Source organism: Lissotriton helveticus, chromosome 3_1 (genome assembly GCF_964261635.1).
Source record: "Lissotriton helveticus chromosome 3_1, aLisHel1.1, whole genome shotgun sequence".
Taxonomy (NCBI): Eukaryota; Metazoa; Chordata; class Amphibia; order Caudata; family Salamandridae; genus Lissotriton; species Lissotriton helveticus.
Genome location: NC_136061.1, coordinates 161,516,037 through 161,531,654, shown reverse-complemented (window position 1 = coordinate 161,531,654; position 15,618 = coordinate 161,516,037). Strand labels below are relative to the sequence as shown.

Sequence of the window (15,618 nt, the reverse complement as noted above, 5' to 3'; positions counted from 1 at the left end):
CTGATGTTGGGCGGAGAGAATGAGTAGCTTGGGGTGAACACTTTAAAGGTTATGGAGAAAATATATAGATAGAGGGCTACTGAAACGTGACCCAGAGACTGTGGCAACCAACACTGAGTCCCTGGGAGACCCGACTACTGCTTTTAAAATGTATATTTTAGGGTACAGACTCTACCTATGATGATACGGCTCTTAACCAATATAGGGTTTCATTAGGAGTGCTCCGGTATTGTGCGTGGTAATTCCAAGCCCCTGGCAGTACTGATAATGGGGTTTCTGTCAACCTCAGAGGTGGAAAAAGAAAGGCTATTACTGGTTGAACCTGGGCATGAATAATGGGAAATTAACAGGGGAGTACTACATTTGACATTTCCCCCTAGGGTTACCTACCCAAGATTTCCAGCCACAATCTTCAGAGAAAACATGACAGATGTGCAGTGTTTCTATAGACCTTGTCACTCACAATGGGGCTGAACCGCTATTACTGGCCCCCTCGGAAACTGGCTTGGGTTTTTGGTGCATTTCCTACTTTTCCTATGCCCCAGAGAACAATAATCCTCTCGGCTCAAGCTCACATTGGTAGCTACCCGAGCAAGAAGAACATAGATTCCTATCAGAGGTTTCCTAACCGAATCAGTTGACCAAGGATCCAAAACCTATCTCCCCTTACCCCTCACCAAGTTTATGTGCGTGGCAGAAGACACTGCTCCAGCACCAATAGCTCCATTTCTCAATAGGAGAGATCACTCACAGACACAGGAGACCTGCAGCATTTGTCTGCCAGGACACATGTAGTTAAGTTACATTTTCCTTGGAAAAAGGGTCATTGCTATAGCACCAAAATAGAATTTATATTTTAGAGTTTATTGACCAATTGATTCCCAAGACCAATTAACTTCAAAATGCACTAGGTTATGAGATCAAAACCTAATACTTGAAGAGAAAAAATGTGGTTAATGGGCTGGATGTTCTTAGATCTTTTTTCACACTAGCCTCTGCATTACTGTGTGGTCAACCGACTCACTGTTTGATTTTATTGACACGTATGTTTTCAGCAATGGGCAAGGACTGAAAGCACCACTTGTATGTACTATGTTGTAACTAACCTACCTGCAATGCAGCTAGAAGATCCTCAGATAAATGTAAACATACTTAGCAGAGAGCGCCTGTACCAGAAAACAAAGGAACCCAATTAAGAGACTTATTGCTTCTTCAGCAGTTCATACAAACAGGAAAGCTCAGACTGATTCTGGAATCTGATAAATTTGTTGTGCAATAGTCTTACTGCCTTTTAAAAGAAACTCATTTATCTTTGGCTGTCTTCTTCAGAGCGCACCACCTCAATATACCTACACGAATTTTAAGAGTAAAAAAGGCAGAACAGTTAGATCCAAGTAGATTACTCCACAAACGTGTATCAGAGATAATCAGAGATTATCTCTATGTGCTGTGTTAGCAGCAGAAGGGGACGAGTTTTCATAAAATAGTTTTTTTTCATCAGCAGAAGCCCACACATCAGCCTCCTTCTACATCCTGTATTGGGTGGTGATTTTGGGAGTGGGAAATTATAAAAGCCACATGGAAGGACTATGGCTATTGAGGCCATATTTAAAATTCTCTCCAAAGGTTGTTATTTATTTCTGTTTCTATTGTAAAAGGTGTCAAAATTAGGTTAAAAATCCATGCGATCACGGTCTCACTTCCATCATTGTGAATCCCACAGGGAGTCTCTATGCTACGCAGAGGCGCCTGCCTTCATGGTAAAGCTAGGGTGCAGTGTTTAAACAGTCTGAGTCTTTAATGATTTGCAGTGCACACAGATGGTGTATTATGTCTAGATGGGTAGATACATTGTTTGCTTTCTGGGAGTCGATCCTGGGTTACTCAATAGGGGTTTCGAGGAAGGTTTTGGAGGGCTCTGCTTTGGGTGGTGAGTGGGATTCTTCCAGGTACCCTGGGATTGAATTGTGGGCGACATATATGTGGACATTTGACTTGTATCAAAAAGTATTGGCTGATATTGAGTGGTTGGTGGGCGCATAAAGGGAGATGTTTGCAAAGGTACCCTAGATTGCTGGTGGTGATCGATGGACAGAGCGCCAAAAATAGTCTTTTAGGAGATATGCATGAAATGGCCTTTTTTGACCACTGATCAGTCCTACGCTGCACTTTGTTATGGGAGTAAGAAAGAGAAGAAATGATAATATCGACAAAGGGAGCATGCAGTGATGAAAAAGAACCTTCAATAGTGAGATAAGACATTGATAGTGTAGTGTAGTGAAAGAAAGAGGCACAGGGGAGGGGGGCGGTTCCATCCTTCAATAGTACCCACGTCAGACTCTTAATGAAAACTTTATATCCCTGCACTTATACTTTATATGAGAGATTGAAACAACTCTGTTTTCCTTTACTTCTCTAGGAAAATCATGCGTGCTCTGCTGGAAGTGGTGTCCTACCTCCATTCCCTAAACATTGTTCACAGAGACCTCAAACCAGAGAACATCCTTCTCGATGACGACATGAACATAAAGCTGACCGACTTTGGCTTTTCCTCTCAGATCTCTGAAGGGGAAAAACTCAGAGGTAAGAGATATTACCTCAGGTCTCTACAGGATTTGATTCCTCGTGGTATGGTTACTGCTTGGCTTATATTTTACCAATATGGCTATTTATTGAATAGCTGTACAATCTGTTGCCAATGATCTGATGGAGGTGTTTCATAGCGTACAAAAAATGACATGTGAGTAAACGTTAAAACACCTTAATACAGATCATGAGTGCTTCTCAGTACTGCGCTTCGCCAGGAAATTTTTCACTAGTCATCTGCGAAAATGGCATTGCATAATTGGTTGAAAAATGTCAGTGTAACATTTTCACCCACTGCTGCAATTTCGGTAACCTGGATAACACTTCTTGCCTTTGCTACAGTTTAAATGGTGGAACACACATTAGTTCATCACCTGTGTCTCCTGGTTCAAAGCACATTATACACGAGGGTGTACTAATCTATTAGCCATTCAGAGGGGGTCAACTAGTCATTCACAGGAGAAATTGTCTCCTTGGTTTATATTTTAGTTATTCCTCTTTATTCGTTTACCATAATTTTAATTTTATGAAAGTGACATGCTTAAACAAACCCTGATGTCCTAATGCACAACGGGGTGTGCCCTTCACCATTGCTGCAGTTTGACACATTGTCTGGTAATTGTTGTATAAGTCTTTATTTAATAAACTCTCGGGTGTCTGCCACTGAAAAATAACCAGAATGTAATTGACTTTTAAGGACAGGGTGGATGTGTCCGTCTGCCATAAGACATTACCAAATGGAACAAATGATGAACGGAATGCTGAGCAATGAAAACATTCACCCCCCCCAGTCACAAAGAACTGTGTTTAATCCATCTTCGTTTGCTCACCACGTCACCCCAGTTTGGAACCAGCCATATGCAAGTCAGTCATGACCCTGTGCCTCATGAGAACAGTCCAGCCCGAACTGCCAAGCCAGGTCCTCCATGGCCTGGAAACAAGCATCCTGGGACCTATTTCGTATCTCATCAGTAAGGCTAGCTTGACTCCAGTGGTGCAGTGAGCACATGACCCACGTCTGTGAATACCTTCCCACTTACGGCAACACAAGCAAAAGGAATACATGATGGACAGAATGCTGTGCAATGCAAACATTCACCCCCAGTCACAAAGATCTGGGTTTAATCCATAGTTATTTTGCTCACCACACCACCCCAGTTTGGATCCGGCCATATGCAAATCAGCCTCAACCCTGTGCCTCATGGGTACAGTCCAGCCAGAACTGCCAAGCCGGGTCCTCCCTGGACCAGAAACAAGCATCCTGCCACCGGATTTCGGGGCATCACCCCTCATCAGCCAGGCTAGCTTGAATCCAGTGGTGCAGTGAGCACAGAACTCACGTCTGGGCATACCCTTCCCACTTAGGGCAACAAAAGCAAAAGAAACAAATAATGGACGGAAGCTGAACAATGAAAAAATTCACCCCCAGTCACACAAATCAGGGTTTAATCCATCATTCTTTTGCTTACCAGACACTCCAGTTTGGACCCAGCCATATGCAAATCAGTCTTGACCCTGTCCTCCCTGGACTGGAAACAAGCATTCTGGAATCGGTTTCGGGGCATCACCCCTCATCAACCAGGTGAGCTTGAATCAAGTGGTGTAGTGAGCGTGGGGGCCACGTCTAAGCATACCCTTCCCACTTAGGGCAACAAAAGCAGAAGGCAGTTTTGGCTGGACTGGTCCCATGGGGAACAGGGTCAAGACTGATTTGAATATGGCTGGATTTAAACTGGAATGGCATAGGGAGCAAAAAAATGATGGGTTAAGGCTCAGATCTCTGTACTGGGGTGAATGTTTGACATTGTTCAACATTCTGTCCATCAATTGTTGTTTTTGCATTTGTCATCCTGAGTGGGATGGGGACTGCTCAGACGTGGGTCGTGTGCTCTCCATACCACTGGAGTCAAACTGGCCTGGCTGATGAGGGGTGAAACCCTGAAATCGGTCTTAGGATACTTGTTTTTCAGTCCAGGGAGAACCTGGCATGGCAGTTCGGGCTGGACTGTTCCCAAAACAGGGTCAAGACTGATTTGCACATGGCTGGGTTTAAACTGGAATGGCAGGGGGAGCAAAAAAACACAATGGATTTAAGCCGAGATCTCTGAACTGGGGTGAATGTTTGACATCGTTCATCATTCTGTCCATCAATTGTTCTGTTTGCAACACCCACTACACATTACAACACACACTACTACACATTACAATACATACTACCAGACATGTTTCTAAGGATAAGGATTTAGAGACTTTGGTGGACAAGGGATGAGCGTGTGGTGTGGGATCTCTTTCTGTGTTGCTGTCTATACGGGTTTTTAGATATTATGTTCAAAACTATATCTGTAAGTGTGTGTTATTTTTTTAAATTAATCATTTTATTTCAAACATTAACAAGCAGTTACAATCACCACAATTGAGAATTCAATTCAAATTGCGATTTTAACATTCTTGACACTCCTTACATTAGCACAATTAATTTTTCGTTCAATCCACCCTCCTTAAACAATTCCCTCCAGCATTTCCTCCACTCTACTCTGAGGCTCTGACACAAAGAATGTACCCACCAAATTACAGCACCTTCAACAGGAAGCTTCCACTCGTTTCCCCATCTTTACCAATGTAGTGTATGAAATATAGGTCCTGTGAAGTATTTTGAAAGAGTGTTTTTTTGGGGGTGTTATATAACATTGTATCTATGACATTACATGCAAAAGTGGTCCAGTCCCCGGCCAGGTTGTTCACTATCCTTAAGAGCTTTCACCCGTTTACTAATTTTGCTATCTAATATTAATGCAATTTCCATATTTTACTGCTGCGAGAGAGGATCTCTGCTATTCTAGTTTAAAACAACATCCTACAGACCCCTCTCATCAAAAATGAAAATCTCTCTTCTTGCAGAACTCTGTGGTACTCCAGGGTACTTAGCTCCTGAGATCATACAGTGCTCAATGGACGAGTACCACCCCGGGTACGGAAAAGAGATTGACATGTAAGTAGAGTCTGTCATTCAGTAGGAAATCTAGTGAATTAATAGCGATAACACGGTTTAGATTGGAAGGGGTTTGGATATAAGGTGGGAAATAGCACTAGCGATGGCTGCTCATTAGAGTCTGGTGAAATATTGGACTGAACCAAACCAGATGAATCTGAGAAAAGGGATGCATACCTCTATAATATGTTTATCACATTTATGTAAATAGGTTATGTCTTTTAGACATAGACCAGCCAGTGTATCTCTGCTTCGTCTCTCTGGCTCATGGAGCACATCAGATGCCAGCCCACTGGTGAAATCGCTCGCAACCACCTTACTATAAATTTGACTATTGGCATGCTAACACCTCGAATGCCCTCCGTCGACAATGCACGAAACAGAAATCATTTTTAATAGAATATAAGGCTTTCTTGGCATCCAGAATCGAAGGTACTTTAAGATCAAGTTGAGCGTGCCCAAAATATTCACCTAATATTAAACTGTGTAGACCATTCACCAGGTATAGCAACTAACTGATCGGGTCTAGAAGACCTGATTTAAGGTTTTCTGCCTTCCCAGGTTGTATAAACTTAAGGTGTGCCAGTACCCTCATATTTCCACTACACACATCCCTAAAACATGTTCTTTAAAACAGAAATGTAAAATAATCATACAATTACTCGTTGCTTCTGAATAAAGTACAATAGCAAATGCTTGAATCAAATACTTTATTGGTGGTTCAAATTCTTCTAGCGCCTTTTTCCAGGAATTGAGAGGTTGTGCACGTCTGAGGTAAGCTGAAAGGCATCTCTATCAACTAGATCACAAACTGATGCAGAGAATAGGTGAGATTAAGTCAGAAGGGGTAAAAAGGAGTTATGGTGAATACGCAATCGTTGTGAATTATAAAACTGCTATTAGAAAATCCCCCAAAAGGAGTTTTTGCTGTGAAAAATCTGAGCTAAAGAAAAAGCAAAAGAAGGTTGCGTAATAAAATGATTTTACAAAGCTTTCTTTGCACCCAGTGTTTTGTGAACGTTATCACATTTTGCAGACAAAGTTTACATTTTGCTCACTCTGAGATAGGATTAAATAATTGACAGAAAAGTTGTACTTAGTAAAATTGTTGTTAAAAATGTACTCCATAAAAGTAGGTGTTTCTCTGTGAAATATATAGATTGCCAATTTGTGATTCTTAATTCGTTATGGTATGAAAGTGCTTGTTAAGAGGATGTGCAGACAAATATCAGTTCAGTTCAGATCCGGGCAAATCGTATCACAAGCCACCTTGGGGATACAAAATGACACATACCAGAAAGGAATAAAAACTTATTTCATCAATAACATTTGATTTTAGAGATAAAAAGGATTAAGAATTTAAGATGAACTATTAGCGGCTAGGAACAGTGTGTGCGCTTGCGACTATGATAACAGTCTTAGAAAGGTCCAGCTTCTGTGCCACATTGGATTTAAAAATCGGGATACTGCAAATACTATGTGCTTGCAAGTGCCAAACCTCAGGGCTCTAAATGCCTCCCTGAAGTGCACAAATTCCAAATTCCTGCACAGCTGGATAAGCCAGCTCTTCCTTGCTGGTGTGTAGCCTGGGCAAATAAAAAACACATGCAGCTCTGACTTTTTCTCACAGTTGCAGGCAGGACACCCTTGCCAGGCAGTTTTTGACCATTTGCAGGAAAAGGTACAGAGCGTCAGGGTACCAAATCTAAACTGGACGTATAATTTCCTTGCCAGTGGTGGCTGGATATCACCCAGGAAGAGCTCTATTATATACTCATCTTTTGTTATCAGAAATTCGGCTGTCAAGTGTCCTAAGGCTGAACTCTCTTGGATGGCTGCCAGTTTGTTCATACAATAGGTTTTTACCAATTCTGAGCGTGAGATTGCAAGACACGCTTCCTCTGGATTACTCCAAACACTTGGTATTCCCAGCCTACAGCATTTATCCTTTACATATGCGAACCAAGGTTTTTTTTCCACACCTGGGAAACTCAATAGCTCTTTTAATTCTAACTGATAGACTGCCAGTTCCGGGGTCACCCACAATCTTTGCCAAAAAGTTAGGGGTCTGAGACCAATCTCATACCCAATTGGTCTAATTCCAGCCATAGGGGGATTAGGAGGTACTTGAGGGGAGACACAAAATCTGCCTAAAAAAACTGTTCTCTAGTCTACTTATGTTACTACAACAACGGTGACCCCATAGTTCGGCCCCATACATTGTGGCACTCCTGGCTTGCACCTTATAAATCTCTGCTATAGGCCCAGCGGGTTTGGAGGAGGGGTTTCTAAGTAGTTTTGCCATTCCCCCAGTACTCTGGGCTAGTTTAAGCTTAGCTATTTGTGGCCCCCACTCCATATTTTCTGGCAGGGTGACACCCAAATATTCAAATACCGACACACTCTCCAGCGAAGTTCCTTCTAGACAGGATTTAGAGCGGGATGTATTGGCTGGGTTGAAGACCATAAACTTGGTCTTCTGGGTGTTAATATACAGCCCCCTGTTGTTACAGAAGATAAGAAAGCTGTCTAGAACCTTCTGGATGTCCATGGGCGACTTTGACATTAGAAGGGTGTCATCCACAAACATCATTGCTGGGACCATTGTGCTTGCTAGTTTAGGGGCGTCATTGTCCTTTACCTCAGTGAGTTGGGGAACCACTGCTTTGACAGAGGCAAAACAGGGTGGGTGCGAGCAGACACCCCTGCCTTACTCCTCTGTCAACTGGCAATCGGGAGGTTAGTTCACCTCCTTTCCCCGACCTTACTTGGCCAAAGTTACCTTCGTGCAATCTCATGAGCATACTCAAAAGGTAGCGGGGATCCCCATGTCTCTAAATATCCCCCATAATTTAGCTCTGGGCACCAGATCAAAAGCTGTCTTCAGATCCAAGAAAATTAAATAGAGGCTGCCACCCTCCATTCTCACTGTTTTCCAAAATATAAATTGGAGCCTATATATTTGGGCGACAGTGGAGGTGTTCTTTTTGAATCAGGCTTGAAATGGGCTCAATATTTGGTGTTATTCATCCACCCCTGGAGGCAATCAAGAAGTACCCATGCAAAGAGTTTTTGCGTGACAGCAATCAAACTGATTGGCCTATAGTTTGCAGGCAGGAGTGGTGAGCCCTTTTTGAAAGCTGGGACAATTTCTGCCCCTGCCCAGGTTTCAGGGATTGGCATTCCTTTCATGATAGCGTTAAAAAAAAAACAAAGGTAAGGTCTCCATATTTTTGGTTCTCCCTGGAAAAGGTCCCCCGAAAGCTTGTCTAAACCCGGTGCTTTGCCGGATGGAAGCTTGTTTATTGCAACTAGATCCACGAGCAGGGTAATCTCGGTGGCTTCTTCATAATTGGCATATGGTGGAATCGTGGGTGAATCATCATCCAGGCCGGGTGCTTCCTTCATAGAATAAAGATCCTGGAAGTGTACTACCCATGCTTCTGCTGCTATATCTGGTTCTGTTGCTAGTTTACCTTCACTACTGCCTGTGCTAACTATGGACCAAAATTCCTTCATGTCTTTGTTGAATAGGGACGTTTTTAAGGCGTCCCATCTATTCAGTTCCCAGGTCTGTATTGCTAGTCGAGTGGTCTCTTTATACAACACGCATGTTTTTGGTTAGTGGCCTATCTTTAGCTTTATTGCCTCTAACAAAGCCTGTTTCGTCTTTTGATAATTATCATTAAACCAAGATGGAATGGCCAGTTTTTTTTACCTTGAAGTGTATCTTTGGATAGAATATCGCAGCCATGTAGATGTCAGACCTGTGTGCAAGTCCGCGACTTTATTAGTAGATACTGAATTACACAACAGTGCGGCAGCTTCCCCAAATTCTAGTAGGACTGGAACAATTGCTGCATAAAATGCGGTCAGCTTTTCGGGTGACTGCTGAATTACCCCCCATTTCACTCTTCTCCTATTGTTGGAGAGTATTAGTTTCTTGTCTTTGGGGTGCTGCTGACCGTGGCAGTTCCAAGGCCTGTTCACTTCAGTTCCATACACAGAGCGTTATGATCGCTATCATGCTGTGGAAGGATAGCAAAGTCAAAAAGCCTGTGCCATAGCCTGGTCTCCACTAGTATGTAATCCAGGAGAGAGGCTTGGCCTATTCTATTGAATGTTATGTTCCCCGGTGTGGCCGATGCTGTGCGGCCGTTGCACGCTCTAAGGGAATGGGACAGTGTGAGCGCATTGATCAGAAGTGCCAGCGGGGACCAGGCCTTAATTGGCGGGATTTGTGGATCGGGGATTAGCCATCACAAATCCTCCTCACTAGGGATTGTATCAGCGCTATCAACGAGAGGCTCGAACTGACATTTAAAGTCTCCCCCAACAATCAACCACATATTTGGGGGGATAGTAGGAATAAAAAGTTTCAGTTGGTCGAAAGTCAGGGATTCTTTGCGCAGACTTACGGGCCGGGAATAGATGTTAATGAAAGCCAGTTTAAGCTTGGTGGGAAAGCTAAGTGCTACAGATTGAATATAATTGGATGACAAATTCAGCTGACTAGCTTTACAGCCCAGGTGTGTCCCAACCCAGATACATAGAACCCCAGACGGTCTACCCCTACCCCTTAAGGTGGCTGGAAAGTTAAATGACGCAAACCCCACCCTTACCGAGTCTTCCCTTGCTCATGTTTCCTGAAACATGCAGATCTCATATTGGTCCACAAAAAGCACCCAATCAGAGCAGGACAGTTTGCTTTTAAGACCTGCAACGTTCCAAGGCAACGTTCCAAGATAGGACCCTGAGCTTGCTCCCTGTGTTGTACTTATCAGAGGAGACATCAAAAGCATAGGTATCAGGGGTTTGAGTACCCCCTATTAGGGTTGAGGGGGGGTTATTAAATGATCTAATGGGATGTTATGCTCTTGGTATGCTGATGTTTAGGGGATCAGTATTTATGGAGGCTAGTGGTCCAGGGAACTCTGGGATTTTGGAGGCTAGCGGTCCAGGGAACTCTTCCCGTAACCCTACTACATCACCAGTCACCTGTTGTGTTAAGGTGTCTAAGCCCTTTGGAACAGTCCCTACACCGGGGCTAGTAAACTGGCTTCATTGTCCGCAACAGAGCTACTCAGGGTATACAGGAGCCAGCGAGTTTCTCTCTCCCTGACCTATTCCCGTTATCAATACTTGTCAATCCACTTCTTCCAGCACCCCAAATCTATTTGTTACAGGTATATTATAGAGGAAGGGTCTGGAAGAGGGATACGTATGGCAAGTATTCAGATGTTCCTGTGGTTAACTACCAGGATTTAAGATGGTCTTGACCCTATCTGGTATATAGCAATGGGAATAAAAATAGTCCAGTGAAAGGGCTCTAACCTCAATATGGGGCTCTGGGGAGCTGCGTTTCTGACAAGAGCCTACATACGGTCTGATGATTTTAAAAATTGATGCAATACAGGAACCCTATGTGAAGGGTCCGGAGACCTGGTAGGTATTGTGTGGTTACTGCTTACTAAGTCAGTGTGTACCAAATCATGTAAGAAAGAAAAATTTCTTTCTAGAGTCCCCTCACTCACCGGGGTTGCCCCACGGTGACATGCTTCATCATTGGGGCCATCCCAGTTCTCTACGAAAAGGGGCGTGCTGCGACAAGGCGACTACGCTGGAGCACTGGTTTTGTGAGATGACTATGTGTGGTGCAAGTGTGGTGATGGTGGAGTGGGTGTGAAATTAAAAATACCGTGCTAGTGGGCCTCAACAATTTATTTTGCTCCTAGTGTGGTATAAAAATTTTAGAAAGGGGTAACACTGTGTTCTAACTTTTACTGAGCTAGATCAGTGTTATGGTCAACATGTTTCAAGCTCCCCTAAGCTTTTCTTCAGGACCATACAGGGTCCAGCCCTGTATTGCCACTCCTGTATTCAAATGAAAAAGTGTTTATAATAATAAATACTAGTTATTTATATTAAACGCTGTTGATAATAAAACATGCGTGTAGTTGTACATACGGTTTGTATTTTACTTGGAATGCTGTAAAAGAGAATAACAGTTGTTTAATGGTAGACACCCCCTTCCGAAAAAGGGGGGAACAACTCACATGCATCTCACTTCATCTAGGGCGTGGGTGTGCCCTGGGCACCATACTGGTGCGTGCTGGTTTTCAAACCGGTGCTGAAAAATAAAGCACTGTGAATCAAGTGGTTTAGTGGTTTCACACACAAGACATACAGACTTAATGTGACTATTGACAAGACACACAACACATACACACGAAGTAATAACATGGCAGATGGTTATATTTACATAAAAGAGTGTTTGATTACACCCCATGGTCTTAGGCAAGGGCAGGAACGCCTCGTGGAAACATTGCTGAAAAAGGAGTTTCAAGGTTAGAGTTAGACGGGCTCCCTTACTATGTTTCCTTTTAGAATTGCCGGTATCCTTGCAACCTAGCGTCGTTATACACTTACTTCCTATCGGCAAACCCGCTCGGTACTACCTGGTGCTTCCTCACCCGACCGCATACTGAAGCAGAACGGGCCTCGCGGTATATTTAGAAGGCGCGAGCTTCCGGGTTGCCGAGACGTCTCTGTTCACTAGAGCGCTTGTTTTGAGCGGCCATCTTGGTAGTATGTCATCGCGCTCAGCGCGAGTGATGAAGAGTTTCAAGTGTTGCTTCGGAATTATACCGAGATAAAGGATGCAAAATAGTTTAAAGTGATGCTGGATATGGGGGCATTTTTATAAAACAATTTAGAACACAGGTATTCGAACTTGGAAGAATGATGTTTTGCAAGATAAGGTTAACCATATTTTAGGAAAACGGATTTTGGACATTGGGTAGATAGGTTATTTTGTCTGAGGACTAGTGCCTGTCTTCTTTGGGAAGGCAGTGGAGAGTATTGTGTTATTATGGAAAGACTTATTCATGGTTGGAGGGACAGTATATCAGTAGTATTGATTCGGTTTTAGTTTACACTTTCACAGTTCATTTCGTAGTTACAGCTGGCCTAAGGGCGAAAGGCCCCCCATGGGATTTCATCATTGAGTCCCTGGGTGTCCGTATGCAGACGAAACACCCATCTTTGCTCTTTCTCATGGAGGATTCGTTCCAGGTTGTCTTTGTTTTTGACTGCCTCTATGACCACCCAGGTCAGATCGTTAGGTGTATGGTTCTGTTCAATGAAGTGGGTGGTCATTCTAGTTGTGGCTCGTTTGCACCTAATGTTACTTCTGTGCTCTACTATGCGGGTACTGACCTTTCTAGTGGTCATTCCCACATAATGTAAGTTGCATGTGCAAGTTATCAAATACACAACTCCACTGGTATTGCAATTGGAAAATCCCTTGAGCTCCCATTTCGTAGTGTTGTTGAAGGTTATAGTTTTGGTTGGGGAAGTCAAATGACAGACACTACAGTTGTTACATGGGAAATGACCATCAGGTAATGGTTGGGATCTTACTGTCTGGGTTATTGATTTGGGACGGGTATGTACCAAATAATCTTTCAAGTTTTTACCCCGCCTATGGCTGAACATTGGGGTTGGTATGTTTAGGCCGCCGCTGTTGAGTATTGGCCAATGTTTTTTGATTATTTTGGACACGCTATCGGAAACTTGATTGAATGTAGTGATACAGATGGGTTTATTGTTCTCAGGTTGTGTTCTCTCCTTAGGTTCTAATAGGGCTTCCCTATTATTGTTTGCCGCCCGTTTCTTAGCCTCTTTGATCAGTTTATTTGGGTATTTTCTATTTCTCAGCTTGTTGCTCAAGTCCTCCGCTTGGGTTAGGTAGTCAGATTTTGTGCTACAATTCCTGCGTAAACGGAGGAATTGCCCAAATGGGAGGTTTTGTTTGAGATGGCGAGGATGGAAACTATCAAAGGTCAAGAGGCAGTTTCGTGCTGTCTCTTTGAAATGGGTTGTTGTCATCAGTCTGCCTGACTCAGCATGAATGTTTAGATCCAAGAAAACTAGATCAGTCTTGCTCATTGAGCAGGTGAATTTCAGGAAGGGATCCTGTGTGTTGAGCCAAGTTAGAAAAGTCCGTGCTTCTTCTTCTGTGCCTTGCCATATCAACAGAATATCGTCGATATAGCGTTTCCAATGTAGGATTTGGTGTCTGTGGGGATTTCTCTCATTTAGTATTTTGTTTTTCTCCAGTTGATGGACGTACAGTCCGGTTATGCTCGGCGCAAATGTACTGCCCATACTGGTCCCATGTTGTTGTTTGTATAGGGTTGCTTCAAAACGGAAGAAGTTTTCACACAGTGCTAATTGGCAGCATTCCAGTACTACATGCTGAGGGGTGTGGAATACCCACTCGCTCTCGTATAGTACTTCCTCCAGAATCTGTAAGGTCTCTCTGTGTGGTAAGCTGGTATATAGACTTTCGACATCCATGATGGCGGAATATTTACAAGCCAACACAGCACCAAGAGGCCTTATAGTCAGGAATGAACCATTTATATTCCAGCATGACAAACAATTCAAACTAGACTGGTCACAAATATCCTGGCACTGTACCAGAGACTGGCTGGTCCTGATCATAAAAACCGCAACCAGATTAGTAGACTCCCTGAAGGAAGAGATTAATTCCATGGAGATTCGCCTCAAGTCTTTCCAGACTCCAGCTGAACTAACAAAAAGATTGAATGAGCTAAACAAAACTATGTCTGAATTTGAAATCAGCCTAAAGGATTCAAAATACATAAAATTGTCTAAGGATAAAAAATCATTTTCTCATGAAAAAGTATATCCTTATATCAGGGACGATTACAGAACCAGCAACAGGAACCCTGGATATAACACTGACAGTGATGGCTCTGACACAGGATCAAGTAGCTCTGGGGGATCAAGCAATTATAACACCACCCCCAACACAAGACCCAGAAGAGGAAGAGGCAACACAAGAGGTTATAAAGGCAACCAAGCACCAATGTGGCCAATGTACCAGGACCCATATAATGTTTGCCCTCCTCCCCCGCCTTTTTTCTATGGCCTACCAATGTACAATCAACCCAACTATCAGAACTGGGGAAATGACCAAGGAAACCAAGGCAATCAAAGGAAACCTTTTTTAGGGAGAGGCCGTCAGGCGCAAAGAGCAAAAAACAAACCCAGCCAGGGAGTACAATGGGCAGAACCAGTGGTGACAACAACACGTCATACACGGAGCAAAGGCCCCCCGGAACCAACCACGAGCACCAACTCGATTTAGTAGTAAATCTATCATCATTAAGCCTCACAGCCACACAGAACCAAGTGCTCAATAAGGGTTTAGGATTTGTACCTAACCCAACCACAGATAAGTTCAAATTGTGCTGTGAACTAAAAGAGTTCCTGAGAAAAGTCAAATTGCAGGTATTCTTCCAAGACAAAGATCCCACAGAACGAACAAAGAGTGAGACACGACTACATAAGAAATCAAACTTTGTCCCTCCAGCACACAGCCTACCTGTGGAAGTATTAACTTTTGAAAAAGCGGTCATGAGAGAGGCACAGGAGTTAGACCCACGCACAATCAGAGTATTTCATAATACTAGCAAAGCTGAACAATCAGCATTGCAGGAACTGTCAAAAAACAACCTCATTACCATCAAGCCAGCCGACAAAGGCGGTGCTATTGTACTACAGAATACCACAGATTACAGAAATGAATGCCTCCGCCTACTAGGGGACACACGAAATTACGCCATACTGGATGAAGATCCTACAGAACGATTGAGAATCTCAATTGCGTACCTAACAGAGGAATGTCAAGCCAACGATTGGCTAAGTAAAAAAGAAATTGAGTTCCTAACAAATAAAAAGCCAACAGTACCATACTTTTATACCATCCCCAAAATACACAAGAGACTAGACAATCCACCAGGGAGGCCTATAGTCTCGGGGATAGGTTCAATCTTAGAGCCTCTTTCACAATTCGCGGATGCCTTTCTCAGACCCTTAGTGCAAAAAACGGACACCTATCTGAGGGACACTAAGGACATACTGTGCCTCTTACAAGATCTAACCTTTGACGCGACATCCAGTCTTCTGATAAGTCTGGATGTCGAAAGTCTATATACCAGCTTACCACACAG

The 15,618-nt window shown here is 43.2% G+C and overlaps 1 protein-coding gene across 1 annotated transcript in view; it reads left to right on the top strand.

The window, feature by feature from the left end:
- The window catches only part of PHKG1 (phosphorylase kinase catalytic subunit gamma 1), a 222,700-nt gene that overhangs the window by 186,082 nt on the left and 21,000 nt on the right, over positions 1–15,618 (top strand). Inside the window, exons 6-7 of the mRNA XM_078683552.1 lie at positions 2,420–2,583; positions 5,485–5,575. Coding sequence (XP_078539678.1) covers positions 2,420–2,583; positions 5,485–5,575 — 255 coding nt within the window. The remainder of the gene's footprint in view (positions 1–2,419; positions 2,584–5,484; positions 5,576–15,618) is intronic.